Source organism: Bison bison, unplaced genomic scaffold (assembly GCF_000754665.1).
Source record: "Bison bison bison isolate TAMUID 2011002044 unplaced genomic scaffold, Bison_UMD1.0 scf7180017864160, whole genome shotgun sequence".
In the NCBI taxonomy this organism is placed as follows: Eukaryota; Metazoa; Chordata; class Mammalia; order Artiodactyla; family Bovidae; genus Bison; species Bison bison.
The window spans coordinates 8,836,636-8,852,880 of record NW_011494732.1 but is presented as its reverse complement, the minus strand read 5'-3'; the positions used below and the strand labels follow the sequence as shown (position 1 = coordinate 8,852,880).

Here is a 16,245-nt window from a genome sequence, read left to right as displayed (position 1 = left end):
GCCGCCCCGCTGCCCCCGCCATTGTAAACTTCAGGCAGACAGAGGCTCAGAGGAACACCCAGACATTCAGAGCTTGGGGGTTTGGTTTGGGTTATTGTTGGTTAAGAAGAAAGAGGCACCAGACACACACTCTCCAGCATGAACTTTGCCATCATTCCACCCTAGAGACAATCAGAACTAGTTTGTAGGATCTCTCCCACTCCCTCCAACTCAAGTGCAAGGAACTACCACTACAGCTCAGACTCAGAATGCTAAGATCAGGATTTTTAGTAAACTTCAGGGTTTCCCTGGTGGTCCAGTGGTTAAGAATCCGCCTTGCAATGCAAGGGACACAGGTTCAATTCCTGGTCCGGGAAGATGCCACAGGCCATGGAGCAGTTAAGCCTGTGTGCCACAACTACTGAGCCAGCACTCTAGAGTTCACAAGCCACAATTACTGAAGCCTGAGTGCCGAGAGCCCATGATCTGCAACCAGAGAAGACACCACAATGGGAAGCCCGCACATGACAATGAAGAGCAGCCCCCACTCACCTCAACCAGAGAAAGCCCAAGTGCAGCAACAAAGACCCCCCCCACAGCCAAAAACAAATGAATAAATCTCAGGAGAAAAAAAAGATTCTTGTTAAACCTAAAATGATGCATTAAGTGGCTGGCTTAAAAATAGTTCAGGGTCCCAAAAAAGGATCCTAAAAAGTGATGAGTGATCACAATAATTAAAATCATTCTGACTGCCAGAGTGTCTGTGAAAATTCCTCTTTCATTCAGCTCCACCTCAGAACATTTCATTCAGTTTAGTGGCAAGAGATCTGGGGTCAATTCTTTCCAACGCAGTACAGCAGCATCTGCAATTTCCTCAGTGGTGTGAAGAGTAACAGCACAGGTAATCAATGTGTGTAAACAAATACCTGTGATGCTGAAACAGGGAGGGGGAGGAGAAGAAAATCTCGGAGAAACCCCAGGTCCCTGGTGGCAATGGTGGCCTCTCCAGAAAATGTCTCCCTCCCACCTCCAAATGAATTTTGTAACGATTATATGTTATCAAAACTGCAGGGGCTTCTAAGTAATGTCAGCATTGACTCTTTTCTGAATTTCTGATGATGATGATCCAATACATCCAGGGTCACCTATGCCCAACAGGTGGGGTGAATTTCTAAAATGATGTTGTAGGTTTTACCCACAGTGTCCCTGGCCAAATAAATAAGCCCAACAGCAAGATCACATTATAAGATGAAAGGAAATCTTTCTGATTCCATTCCCAAATCACCATGGAAAGGGCACTGATCCACACCACCCACCCGACAGGAATACTTCAATTACATCGTCCAGATAAGTAACACACGGTTTTGTTTGCATGGACACTTTAATGAGGATCTTGTTGAGCATCTGTGATGGGCATGGATGGAAGCTCATTTTATGCTCTAGAGATATATTTTCAACTACCAAAGGTGAAACAGCATTATCTTCAAATACAGTGAGCGATATAAACACAATCTGAGAGAAAGGATCGTGAGTAAATTAAATGCACAAATATTTATCGAGTGCCTGGGCCTCAATACTGAGATGCCCCTGTCGGAAAGCTCCCTTAACCGAGCCTTCTATGAGAAGCAAAAAGATGCAATTACAGTCTTCCTGAAAAATAGGTTATTAATCACACACTGCTTCAGATTAATTGCAACGCCTGAGAGCCCCCACATCATTTTGCCTTTGCTCCTGAAATCTCATTCCCTCAAGTCCTTCCTGGTTTTTCAGATCACTGGTTGGCACCCCAAGCAAGCTTTCTTTCTGACCTGGCTAGCCCACTGGTGACCAGAACTAGAACTCTCCACGCACCTCTGTCCAGTCCAATGGGTGACCTTCAGTGCGCTGTGTGTGTCAAGGTTAAGCTGCCCACTAACTATGCATCCTTTAACAGCAGGCCTCCAATTCTGCCCTGCTCTTCGATGCCAGTGCAAAACCTCCCAGCCCTGCTGGGCCATTTCAAACCCATCTGATGGCACATGCAACAGCTAGTGAGCTTTCTGCCTCTTTTCCCATGATCCAGATTGCTTCAGGGCTGCAGAGCAAATTAGCCAGCAAGGTACAGCCACCACTGCCGAAATCCAACCCCGAGTTTTAATGCAAGCCCCCAGGGAGGGAGGAAAGAAGGGTCACCTCAGTCTCTTTCAACCCAAACAGCTCTCTCAAATTCTACTGCAGCCCACAACCCTATATCTCATCAAGTGCCCAGTTACCCCCCAGATGTCTGAAATCTTTTCAGGAACATTACTGTCAAAATAGCACCCATGGGGAGACACCATCCAAGAACCCACATGACATCCCTTCAAATCGATATCGGAGCTATAAGCACAACAAATCGGGAATAAATGCTGCCAAGATAAAACCAAATTCTGCTTGTTTTCTAAGCGGGCAGCCACTGATCACCCAACATTACCCCAAGAGCCTCCAAGTGAGGGAGCTGGGGCTTCAGGGGGCATATCACAATCTGGTTCAAGACCTTCCAGGGGAACTCAGACCCCTGAACACAAAATGCCATCGGATCAAGAGAACGAAGCAAGGCACTGAGCTCTGACATCCACAGAAGCTACTGCATTTCTGACAAATATCCAGGAGGCTGGAAGCCAGGGACCCCCCTCCCGCCATCTCCAACTGCCAAGCACTGGACTAACACATTTTTCATTAGCTTTTTTCAAGAATGGAGAAAGACTGATCATGTCAAGAGGCTGACAGTGATATTTATACTTCCATTTCCTAGTCTCCTGGTCTGTTTTTTCCCCCGTGAAGCCCAGTTTCTGTGAATCAATGACTCGGCTACATCACTCGCCCGCCCGGTGGCTCACGGTAACGGGGCTCCCTCTGGCCACCAGTGCTTTGCCGGCTCAGAGGCTCAGCTGGCAGATCCTGGATCTTGCAGCAGACTTTGAGCCGAGCTGAGCACCATCCCTCCGTCGGGGCTCTGGTACAGCCACTTGCAGCTCAGCTAACCCCATCAGGAAACCCTTACCTCATGAAAAACAGGTTTTAGGATTCTTTCAACACTGCCAAGATAGCAATCTCCATCTACCCACCTGAGAGACAGAGGGATCCACAGATGGATAAAGAGACAGCCCAGCTCAGCCCTGTACATTTCTCCCTTCACCGAGGATCTGCACTGCTAGGTATCTCCCACTGTCTCCTCCCCTCTAAAGAAGACCAAAGACTGAAAAACTAACCCAAAGTACCCAATTGACAATTACGATGCTATGAACAGGAAGAGGTACAGGAAAATGAGAATACGAACAGTCTATCCCACCAAAGCCCAACCAGGTAAACTGCTCTTCAAATACAGACTGACTAACAGTTTTCCTCCACCACACTCCCCCCACCCTGCTGCCACCACCACCACCACCTTTGGGCTCTATGCCTTGTATCAATGCAGGTCCCTTAGAAAAGTCAAAATTTCACTTACTCAGATCTACCAAGAATTCCCAGTGCCTTGCTATACGAAAACCCCACAAACGGCAGTTCTTCGCCCGAGAAACCTGAGGGGTTCAGCTGGCACGGAGAGGATGAAACCCACGAATTCTTCTCTGGTTCATCAAAATTGGAGGTGTCATCATCAGACTTGAGGGTGGGAACGAAGGGGGGAGGAGCTGGTTAAAGAAAAAACAAGAAGAAGGGGGTGGGGGGGAGAGAAAAATTCAGACGGATTCAACACTGTTGCGGAGAAGAAAATCGTCTCACTCCTTCAGCGTTCCTGATGGCACTGCAGCGCCTGCTTTCAATCTCGCTCACACACAGGCAGACCCAGCCTCTGCTCCGCTCTTACAGCAACAAGAGCTTAACCCCTTCCCTGCCAACATGGCCACCAACCCGCAGACAGGCTGCCTTTCCTGCTGGGGGAAACTGAAGGGTGAACTCAAACAGGTCACTTGGTAGAACAGAAAGAAAGCACTTGGGGAACTCGTTGCTGATATTTCCAGAAGGCTGCTACGGAGCATCAGCTGGCTGGTGCTGGCGTGCCAGATGAACCTACACCTATTTATTTCCTCTTCCAGACTGATCTAAATCATTCACACTTAGTGCTAATCATTGGGATAAGGTAGAGTTTCTACATTTTGGGGATTAGCCGGAGTGAGAGGAAGGAGGGGCAGGAGAGGGGGTTTGAGAGGTATGTAACTCGTGTGAGGATAGCACTGCAGTCTAGCCCATTCATATCCGGATGAGTATACTCGCAGCTCTTATGGACCACTTTTTTTTTTTAAGTTGATTATCCCTCCTCCCCAACTCGATCACGCCCCATGAATCCACCGCAGTTTAATCAGCATAATGAAATGCCAGCCAAATAAAGTTCTTCCCAGTGATGTACGGCACCCCGGCGCGCTGACGGTGTGGATGGACAGCTGCGTCCTACCTCGTTAAGGCATGATTCCCAGCTAGGAACGTCCTACATCTTCTCCGCCTCCTGCGGACCTACTAAGCTCTCTCAGTCGGGGAGGTGGACACTGGTCCATCAGTCACCAGGAGGCTGCCCATTGTGGTGGGCTCCCGGGGGTGCAGCCGGCCAGAAGTGTTACCATGGCTGCAGGCTGAAGCGTCTGTGGTAGGCAGGCTGGGTGAGCAGGCGAGCTGGGCATCACATCCCCCGCAGTGCAGGCTTCATGCTCCCCGCTCTGTGCGTGCTCTGGCAGTAACCCCACCTGGCTGCCTGCGTGGCAGGGGCCAATGCTGATCTGAGTGACAGAGCAGCATGAGTCAGGCCAGAGCTCTCAAGAGCGCCCCCTAGGACAGCTGTCACAGACCTTCCCTGGACCAGGCTGCTTTTTAACTCCTTGTTTTCTAGACAAAGCTTAGTGCCAGATAGGAGCAGCAGTCTGTTTTCCACTTACAGACTCCAAAGAATCTGGCTGTTTCCAAAGTTCCCCAGTGACAACAACAACATGGGAAGCAGCAGGCAGCATCGGGAAGGAGATGGAGTAGTGAAGGGATGTGGAGTGAGGAGGAGATGAAGCCAGAATGAGGAGGTCTGGCAGCTGCCAGGAAATGCAAAAAGGACATTCTCAGGGTTTCAGGTGCACTGAGATGTGGTAGCAGACTGAAAGTGTCACATGTGCTCTTCCAGAAAATGATTCCACGCCTCCAAGCTCTCAGAGAACTTAAACCTTCCCTGGTAATGTCAGAACCTACCTGCTTAATACTTTAAAAATTAGGTGATGGAAAGAAAAATTATTGAATGCTTCAGCCCCCCTCCCATATGTACTTTCCATAAACATGGGCTCAAATCCAACTGGATTTCCATTACCCAGTATCTTTTTTTTTCCAAGAGGAAAAAAAAAATACAAGAACAGTTTTTAATGGAAATTATATTTCATGAGGACAAAAGTGTCCCATCCCAAAATAAGAAAACTCAGATAAAGACTGAGGAAATACATGGAGAGAGATTTGAAGATGGTATTAATATGGAAGCATCATGGTTGGTGGCACATACTTTGACTAAGTGGGTTCAAACCCCAGCTCTACCACTTACCAGCACTGTGACCTTGGGAAAGAAAGTCCCTTAACCTCTCTGACCCTCAGTTTCAACATAGAGAAAATTCCCTCAAAGGGCTGCTAGGAGGTTTAAATGAAAGAAATCTATATAAAGTGTTACTGGCACAGTTTTTTGTATATAATAAACACTCCATACAGACTTCCTGCTATTATTATTGCCCACATGACACAGATGTTTATGACAGATCCTATGGTTACAAGGCTAGTGGGATACAGCAGAATCTGTGTTGAGTGTGCTTCTCTCCTGCACCAGGCACAGACACACTCACACATGTTTGTGTTAATCATTTCATTTCATTCTTAGCAGAAGTTTAATTCCCTTTCTACTATATACTAATTTATCTTTGGGAGACTGAAATAGAATTTCTGAGCGAGAAGTATGATTAATATAGGGGCAGGAGCCACCCTCTGTGAAACAATTACAACTGAGAAAGTCTGTACTATGAAATAAGATCCCTCTTTAAACTCCATCAGGCTCAAGGCTAGCCTGTGTAGCTAAGATTAGATCAAGGGCCAGAGAAGCTTCAATAAGAGGGAGAAGTCAACATGAAATACCCCCACTGATAACAGGTGAGAAATTCATAGGACAGATGAAAAGCCAAGAACATCAGCCTTTAGACAGGTAGTTGGTTGGCTAAAACGTGAAATTCTGAAAAGAGGGACTTCTGGGAACCACATTTGGGCAGGGAAAAGTATCATCGTCTCAAGCCAAAGAGAAGTGGGACAACTGAAAATTCTCAACCCACCAGAAAATGATGGATGTTCACCCTTGTCCAGAGCCCTTTAGGGGGAAAGAAACAGCACAGCTATTAAAACTGTGGCCCCAGGGAGGGTGTCTGTACTCACAGTGCCCTACATGGTATGGGAACCATAACCCAAGGAAGTATCACCAGCATTGGTCCATGATCCGTTAGGGTACTGGCAGATTACGAGGAGAAATATTTGTAGGGCCACGTTCACAACCCAGGGCACAACCCAGAAGGCAAGATTGCTTCTCTCTCTTTCATCCCCTTACATACATACACACACACACCTCCCCCGCCACATACTCTCTCAACTAGAAATGAGTTCACAATAAAAAAATAAAAATCAATAACTACATGTAATAAGGAAAAAGAAACCACCCAAAATACCATGAAGGAGCATCAGCAGATACAAGAAATAGGAAAATTAACCCCCCAAATACTGCAGATAAGAGAACAATCTAAAATGGACCATAAAATAAACTTTCATTCATTATCAAGATAAATGCGCAAAAATTCTAATAAAAGAACAAGATATGCTGAAGAAAAGACAAAGCACATTTGAAAAGAACCAAACGGAACTTCTAAAAATGAAAAATATGATTGCTGAACTTAAAGTTTAAAACTCACTGTTAAACAGACACAGCTAAAGAGAAAATTAGTGAACTAGCAGCAGGACCTGAGGAATCACAAGGAACTATGTTTCACAAGGTGTAATCTGTAGACTGACAGCATCATCAGGGAGTTGGTTAGAAATAAAGAATCACAGGCATTACACCATGACTGATGAATCAACACTTGCATTCTAACAAGATCCCCAGATGATCTGCAAGAACACAACAATTGGAAAAGTGCTCATATAGAATGCAATGCACAGAGACAGGAGAAAATGAACGAGAAGGTTCAATGCACCTCTAATATGAGCATCAGAAAGAACAGAGAACTAGCTCAAAATCTGGATGACAGATTTTAAAAGACTGTATAAGCCGAGGACTACCAAGTATATGACCACATCTATATCAGGCTTCCCTGGTGGCTCAGTAGTAAAGAATCCACCTGCAAAGTGGGAGGCCTGGGTTCGATCCCTGGGTGGGGAAGAGCCCCTGGAGAAGAGAATGGCAACCCACTCCAGTATTCTTGCCTGGGGAATCCACATGGACAGAGGAGCCTGGCAAGCTGCAGTCCATGGGGTCGCAAAGAATCGGACACGACTGAGCAACTTAGCACACACACATGTTGGGGGGAGGGGCTAATTCTCCTCTTTCTTATACCTATTGGAAAAAGTCCCTTTTTTTGATCCTCATACAAAATGATTTTTTTGCTTTAAAAAGGTATTCACTGGTCAATGAAATCACTGGATTTGCACCTACACTGATGGAAGTATACAATGTACCTAAGAACACAGCACAGTGCCAGGCACTGAGCAGGTACATGACAAATATATGCTGAATAGATATATAATTAAACAATTAGAAAATAGTTCTTGCAAAGAGAGCACCTGGCATAATACAGGCCATGAAGAAGCTACCGTATGTTTGAGTTAAATGAAGAGGCTTTAAAAGTAGGATTGTTCTGTCTGAAAAATATGTTAATGAGTGCTTATATTAATATTTCCTGATAGAGCATTCATCAATTCACCCCCACTGCCCGTGCTCACTACATTCAATAATAGCCAATAAGAAGTCATATATTAAGATCTGTTTGTTGATAAAAGCCACTAAAAAAACAGGATGAAGTTTTCCCTATATGTTTTTTAAATAAGTCAGCCTATGCTTGAGGTCACATCAGGGCACATTCTCTTTAGTGGCAGGGGCTACACAAGTATGTTCTGGAGGGCCTCCCTCCCACCGCCACCCAGTTATAAGATGGCAGAACAAGGCTTTCAGAAACAAAGAGCTATTTTAAGAACTGCAGTTAATCTCTCTCCTATAAATCCTCTCCTTTTTAAAAACTTGACATTCATTAGAAGCTTGGGGCAGGGTGTATTGCCTTCAAAAACATTCACAAATTTAAAAAAAAAAAAAAACAAGAAAAGGTACATGGATTCATCCCCTTGACCCTACTTCTTTCTAACACATCCCACTGAGCTCCATTTATCCCATTCAAACTTTTAACTTACCAGCATACCAAAAAAAACAATTAATATTCAAAATGCAAAAGATTTTTCTCATTTCGGTCTCGTGTTGATCATCTGCTTTTCCCACTGGACACAAGCTCCGTGAGGGGAAAGACGACACTGTGCTCACCATTATATACCAAGCACCTAGAACAGTTACCTGTCTGTCCCAATCCACGGTTTCATATCTATATTGTGAAAGTAATGAATGAACAAGAACCTTAGATGTGGGATAATTTCTTAGACCTAATAGGCTATTTCATGCCATATGCCACTACAGGAAACTCTACAGAATACTCAATTCAGTCATGAAGAATTGGTACATTAAAAACAAAAACCTGAATTTAGATATAGCTCATGAAACTTCCATGACTTTTACTCATCATTGTGGGTTAGACACTGGTGCTACGTTGTGTGTGGCAGAGTTAGAAGAGGAATAACAGACAACATATATGTCACAACAAAGGCACATAAATAAATATCATGTGATGGTATCATGAATCAGAACTGGGCCTGGAATACAGCAGGCATTCAATGATAGTAAATCAAAGACATTTTCAACTTCATTCTATCTAGCATGGTGTCACACATCTTACAAAAAAGTATTCAGTTAATTAGATGCTACATTTAAATCTAAAAGGAAGACTATCCCCAAATCAGCTGTCTTCTAGTTCCTTAAAATCTGAGGCACCAGTGTGATCACATTTATCTTCAAGATGAAGACAGAACTACAAGATAAGTGAAGAGGAGGCTATTTGCGTCATTCAGAGGTCAAGATGAGGCTGTGAAAAGTGGAGAGTGTGTAAACAGAGTGATGGCCACCATTTGTTGCCAAAGTGGGTACAGTGAGTTTTGTGTGTTCCTGCAGGAGTGCGTCATGGAGGTGATTGTTTCTCTAGAGTTAGTTAAAAGGTGTCTTCACGGGCTGGAGTGGAGATGAGTGCTTCTTTAGAAAAGCCAGGGAACAGTAGCCCAAGAAAGCTGTGGGTAATGAGGCTAGGAAGTAAATACAAGTGAAATCCTGGCTGGACCTTGAAGGGGGGAAAATCCTGGACTGGCTTGACAGAAGGGATTATGAGAAAGAGTTTGAGAGTGCTGGGCTGGTGTCAGCACCTGAGACTGATACGATCATTTTAACAGTGATGGTTGGTAGAGGTCGATGCTAGGAACCTCTAAAGGACAAGTCTATAATAGTTAACATGACAAATTCTAAGGAAGTGATAACCGAAACAGAGAAGACATGGATTAACAGAAGGCATGGCAAAAGTGTGACAACTGATGCAAGAGCAGAAATTTTTAAGAATATCAATGAGTGACTCTTACAAAGAGAACAACTCTAACAGAAAAAGGTTGCAATAGAAAGAAGAGCAAGATTTCCAGTATCAGAGATCTTATAGGAATGAACCAAGAGAATAAATTAGAGGATAGGTAAGAAGAGCTAGCTACTACATACACATAAGTAATTTAGCCCATGAAAACATCTGAAACCTCAGGCAAGCCCCCTTACTGTCACCCCTCTGAGTGGAAAATGGTCAGATGTAACTTGTCCAGATAGCAGAACTGTATACAAAATGCAAAAAGAAGACAAACTGGATCTAGCTTGCAACAGACTTGAGTAGAAAAAGAATTATCTGACATGTCTGGTTCCCCAAACAGTTATAAAGAGACTTTCAGGTAAAGCTGACTTGGCTGGTGATCAGTTTTTACTATGGTGTCTTCAAAGAAAATGAATATGGAAGTTTTAGCATCAGTGAGGTATGCTTTAATGTCGTAAGAACAGATATTACATTTGATCCTAGCCAAAAGGCCAAGAAGTGATGAAGTATGCTTTAACTGATCAGTCTCAAGGATGCTAGGGCTGGGCTGCCCACAGCTACACAGGTTTCCTCTCTGGGGGCAGATACAAGATCTCGATGGAGGTGTGCGCTCTGTCTGAATCTCGCCTTTCTCAAGGGCCATGCTCCTATAGGCTGCTTACTATCAAGTTTTTGGTAAGCAACTTATGTTTTCCCACAAGATTACGCTTTTAGAGACGCCTTCTCTCAATTCTGGACCACACTTCAACCAGCCTTCTAACACTGCAGTGCCACTCTGTTTCCCCCTCCCTCTTGGTCTAGGTACAGAGCAACCTGTGAAATACCTACACAGGGTGGAAACACTCAAAGAGAATCTTTCCAGACTGTAACTAGTCAAGACTATAATTCTCTGGGTGTGGATACATCCAGTTTGGGGCACAGACTGGAGGCCCCCAGAACATACTTGAACAATAATTCATGAGCTTCCATTTCCTAGAACCTCCGTGCTCTAGACCCCAACAACTTTCCCTTCCAGCACCTTTCCCCTTGAACTACCTAGACCTATGACACATCCAATTAGATACATTCTTTGCTGTCCTCAAGACTTCTGTAGTTATCTTTTTCTCCAACATTTGGCGGGGGGCGGGGGGAAGAGTTCTTCAACATTTTTTAATGATTTAATAATTTTATTTATTTTTGGCTCTCCTGGGTCTTCATTGCCGCATGGGTTTTTCTCTAATTGTGGTGAGCAGGGGCTACTCTCTGGCTGCGGTACATGGGCTTCTCATTGTGGTGGCTTCTCTTGCTGCAGAGCACAGGCTCTAGAGCGTGTAGGCTTCAGTAACTGCAGCGTGAGGGCCCAGTAGTTGTGGCTCCCGGGCTTTAGCTGCTCTGTGGCATGTAGGATCTTCCTGGACCAAGGGTCAAACACATGTCTCCTGCATTGGCAGGTGAATTCTTTACCACTGAGCCACCAGAGAAGCCCTATTTTTTAATTTTTAATATGAAATTTTTCATATGTGCAGAAATGGTACAGGAGTACAATGAACTCCTGCACACCTTCAAAAAACGTACAGTATTTTCATTTCATTTCACATACTCTGGTCCCTATTTTATTTGCATGTGTGCTGATTATTAAAAGCAAACCCCAGACATCATATAATTTTGAGACATAAGACCTGGGACCCTTTGCTGCAGTACTTGCACCCAGACAAAAGTCTCAAGTAATAAAATACAAAGAAATTGTAAAGGACTACAAATAACTGCATGCATACACAGTTGGGGCAAATTATGGACAAAAAGATACAAAAAGATCCAAAACCCAGCAGCCACTTAGGAGCAAAAGTAGGGTACTGCACATCCAACTTGCACACGTCACCACCAAAGAGGTGGACAAACCACCTAATCCACTCCTCCAGCCCAACCCCTGGTCACACCCCTTCCCTCACCCCATACAAGGAACCAGCTCGCTTCCCATCACCCTCAGGGAGCAAGCAAGGGAACCTGCTACTTGTTATCACTCCCTGCTGCTGCCGCAGGAGCCCCACTAAAGCCTTGCCTGAATTTCTTGTCTGGCCTCTTCATCAATTTCTGTTGGTTGAGGAGGCCAAGAACACTGGGTGGTAATAATTTCACCCATAATTACTGCAGCAAATATCCCTAACTCAGGGTTTCTCAACTGTGGCACTATTGACATCGAGATTGGAGAATGCTTTGTTGCAGGGACTGACACGTGATCATAGGGTGTTTAGCAGTGTCTCTGACCTCTACTCACTAGATGCCAATACCACCACAAGTTCTGACAACCGAAAATGCCTCCAGACATTGCTAAATGTTCCCTAGGGGGAGAAACACGACTCTCTAACAGGTGAAGACTTTAAAAAACCATGACCATAATACCTTCATCACATCCAACAAAATTTACAGAAACTCCTTACCATTATCTAATATTATGTTTGTGCTCAATTTGTTACAGCTGTGCCCAAAGTACACTGTCCCCAGTACACTGGGTGCAAGTACTTTTGGAGAAGGAAATGGCACCCCACTCCAGTGTTCTTGCCTGGAGAATCCCAGGGACAGGGGAGCCTGGTGGGCTGCTGTCTATGGGGTCGCACAGAGTTGGACACAACTGAAGCAACTTAGCAGCAGCAGCAGCAAAGTATCTCTTTACATTTGATTTGTTTGAATCAATATCCAACCAAGGTTCAGACACTGATTTGGTTGGTATGCCTCAATCTATAAACACTGACCTTTTTTTTCTTTAATGGCATTTATTGGTTTAAGAAACTGAATCACAAGATCCCTGTAGAAATCTCACAATCTGGACTTGGTGGTTGTATCCTTGTGACATCATTTAACATGTTTCTCTATGCCCATTTTTCCTGGAAGTGCTAAAAAAGTGTTACTTCTCAGTTATATCCGACTCTTTGCAACCCCGTGGACTGTAGCCTGCCAGGCTCCTCTGTCCATGGAATTCTCCAGGAAAGAATACTGGAGTGGTTTGCCATTCCCTTCTCCAGGGAATCATTCCAACCTAGGATCTAACCCAGGTTTCCAGCATTGCAGGCATATTACCATCTAAGCCACCAGGGAAGCAACTTCCATTTCCTAGAAGCTGGAAGTTAAATCCAGGGCCACAGGCACACTCATACTCAATTTCACTTGGAGAGAATATTCCCCAGGATGTGTTGTCTACTTACTGGCCCATGACATTAAAGGGCACACAATGTCTGCTTATCTTTCTTTGTGTGATGTTAAGAATGATCCACGTGGTCCAGTGAGATCAGCCCCGTCCCTCCCCATGACCTTCTCTCTCATCTTTCACTTCATGTCTCAGCAGCCATGGATGATCTTTGCCTAGAATCATTAAGTCATTAAGAGTTGAAAAATGGTGTTTTTCTAAGTTCATCATTCCTTCTACATTTACTAGCACATCAACAATTTGGTAATTCTGGAATACAGTTCAAACAGGAAGGCAGGATAAACGCTAAGTTCATTCCCTAAGTGTGTGTTCAGTTGTTCAATGGTGTCCAACTCCTTGTGACCTCATGGACTATACCCTGCCAGGCTCCTCTGTCCACAGGATTCTCCAGGCAAGAATACTGGAGTGAGTTGCCACTTCCTACTCCAGGGAATCTTCCCAACCCAGGGATCAAAGCCGAGTCTCTTGCGTCTCCTGCACTGGCTGCTGCTAAGTCACTTCAGTCGTGTCCGACTCCATGCAACCCCATAGACGGCAGCCCACCAGGCTCCATCGTCCCCAGGATTCTCCAGGCAAGAACACTGGAGTGGGTTGCCATTTCCTTCTCCAATGCATGAAACTGAAAATGAAAGTGAAGTTGCTCAGTCGTGTCCGACCCTCAGCGACCCCATGGACTGCAGCCTACCACGCTCTTCCGTCCATGGGATTTTCCAGGCAAGAGTACTGGAGTGGGGTGCCCTTGCCTGCACTGGCAGGTGGATTCCTCACCACTGCACCACCTGGGAAGCCCATCTTTCCCTATACTTAGCAACATTCAGAGTTGGGGTGGGGGGCGGGGTGTGCCTCAGCAACTGCCAGAAGTGACAAATAAGATTTTTTTCAGTTGCCAGTATGAACTCATGAATGGACGTGTTTCAAGACACTGTAGTCTTTTTGATGCTTATTATTATCCCATTTTAAGCCAGGAGAAGCCCCTCTACCAGATATTCTTGCCAGAAAAGTCCACTACTTTCCAGTTTATGGGGGATGGAAAAACACCACCCACCGTCAGCCCCATGGAAGAAGCAAAGAGACAAATGTGTTCCTTTATTTTGGTTCCTGTGTGGGTATCAGTTCTTTGTGTGTATCCTTGTTAGTCAGAATTTTGAAGGACATCCCCAGGAATCAAAGAGTCGGTCATACTTCTTTTCTGAAGTGAAGACACTGAAAATCATTTCCAAACCCTCAGAGATCACGAGCCACCTGGACCTCCTACTCTGTGTCCTTCAGCTCTGATCTCTTTCGACTCCTGCCAACTGCCCTCTTTAGTGCTATCTGAACTTTGCCCTTGGAAAATGAGTGTAAATGCAATTGCCACGCTTCACTGAACTGACTGCAAAGTTGACTGATGAATAGAGTCCCAGATGTTTAATATAATTTTGAATCTTTGGCCAAATCATTTCCATGTTTGCTGGAAAATCTTCCAAGCAAGTAAGAAATGAAGAGTTCAGGACTCCAATTTATGGGCTCTCTAACAAATCTATTCCCCTTTTCTCATCTTCTCCCAGGAAAGGCATGAATTTGCCTCATTTAGAAATGACTTTCTGAACGGAGATTCAGCACTGCAGCATTGGCTTACACTAAGAGGCGCCGTAAGAAGTGGTCACAGGGAAATCCCCAGGGCCACCACATCACAAGGGGTCTCATTTTGGGGAACCCCATTTTGAAACTCCTCAGGACTCAGTACCAGAAAACTGAGTCTTCGCTGAACATATTATTCTGGATTTTTCTTCTCACAGGACAGAGCCTCTTACAACTGTCCATATTCTCCATTTTACTTTGGCCACTAGGAGGCTAAGGATCCCAAATCCACCCCTGGCTGGCAATTTAACCAGAGCTTATTGGTTTTTACCATTAACCCTACCTCTATGTCCCTACTTTGACATGCCCTTTATCCAGATTTCTCATTTATTTTTATCAGTTTAGTATTGCAATTATCTCTAAAGTAAGCCATCTTGATTTATCTTGAAATAAAGTAGAATATTACATATATATTTTTAATATCTCTAGAGGTAGCTTCTAAATTCAAACTAGAGGGGGGAGACCCTATAACCTTAATCCATATGAGTTTAGCTTTTTCTTTTTTGACCACAAAGAATGGCTTGCAGCATCTTAGTTCCTCGACCAGGGATTAAACACAGGACCCAGCAGTGAAAGTAGAGTACTAACCACTGGACCATCAGCAAATTCCCTGCAGTTAGCTCTTTTTAGCCTATTTTCTCCTATGAATAGCTTATTCTTAAAAAAAAAAAAAAATCCCCAAGACATATAAATACTCACCTGTAAGAGCTCCTGACCACGTGTCTCAGTTACTGCTTTTTGAAGTTTTAGCAGGTGTTGCCCACATACTCCTAGTCTAGGAGGCTGAGTTCCTGCCATCACTATACCATCCCCCTGCCCTTCTACTCTCTCTCTCATGATGATCACCTAAACACCCCCAGTTCCCCTTCCTCATTTCCTCCAGCCCCTAAGTGACTGGGTGGCTATCTAACAGGGAGACATACTTAAAGGCCAACCAAGATAATGGAGAAACACACGGCTAATGGAGAAACTAAGAAGAGGTGGCAAGAATACACAGAAGAACTATACAAAAAAGATCTTCATAACCCAGATAATCACGATGGTGTGATCACTCACCTAGAGTCAGACATCCTGGAATGTGAAGTCAAGTGGGCCTTAGAAAGCATCACTATGAACAAAGCTAGTGGAGGTGATGGAATTCCAGTTGAGCTCTTTCAAATCCTCAAAGATGATGCTGTGAAAGTGCTGCACTCAATATGCCAGCAAATTTGGAAAACTCAGCAGTGGCCACAGGACTGGAAAAGGTCAGTTTTCATTCCAATCCCAAAGAAAGGCAATGCCAAAGAATGCTCGAACTACCGCACAATTGCACTCATCTCACACGCTAGTCAAGTAATGCTCAAAATTCTCCAAGCCAGGCTTCAGCAATATGTGAACCGTGAACTTCCAGATGTTCAAGCTGGATTTAGAAAAGGCAGAGGAGCCAGAGATCAAATTGCCAAATCCTCTGGATCATCAAAAAAGCAAGAGAGTTCCAGAAAAACATCTATTTCTGCTTTCTTGACTACGCCAAAGCCTTTGACTGTGTGGATCACAATAAACTGGAAAATTCTTAAAGAGATGGGAATACCAGACCATCTGACCTGCCTCTTGAGAAACCTGTATGCAGGTCAGGAAGCAACAGCTAGAACTGGACATGGAACAACACACTGGTTCCAAATAGGAAAAGGAGTACGTCAAGGCTGTATATTGTCACCCTGCTTATTTAACTTATATGCAGAGTACATCATGAGAAACTCTGGA

General features: G+C 44.5%; 1 protein-coding gene across 2 annotated transcripts in view; it reads right to left on the bottom strand.

Annotated features, from left to right (window-relative positions):
- The window catches only part of CIT (citron rho-interacting serine/threonine kinase), a 176,061-nt gene that overhangs the window by 101,049 nt on the left and 58,767 nt on the right, over positions 1–16,245 (bottom strand). For both annotated transcript variants that reach the window (XM_010841399.1, XM_010841398.1), the window contains exon 10: positions 3,446–3,629. In XM_010841399.1, coding sequence (XP_010839701.1) covers positions 3,446–3,629 — 184 coding nt within the window. The remainder of the gene's footprint in view (positions 1–3,445; positions 3,630–16,245) is intronic.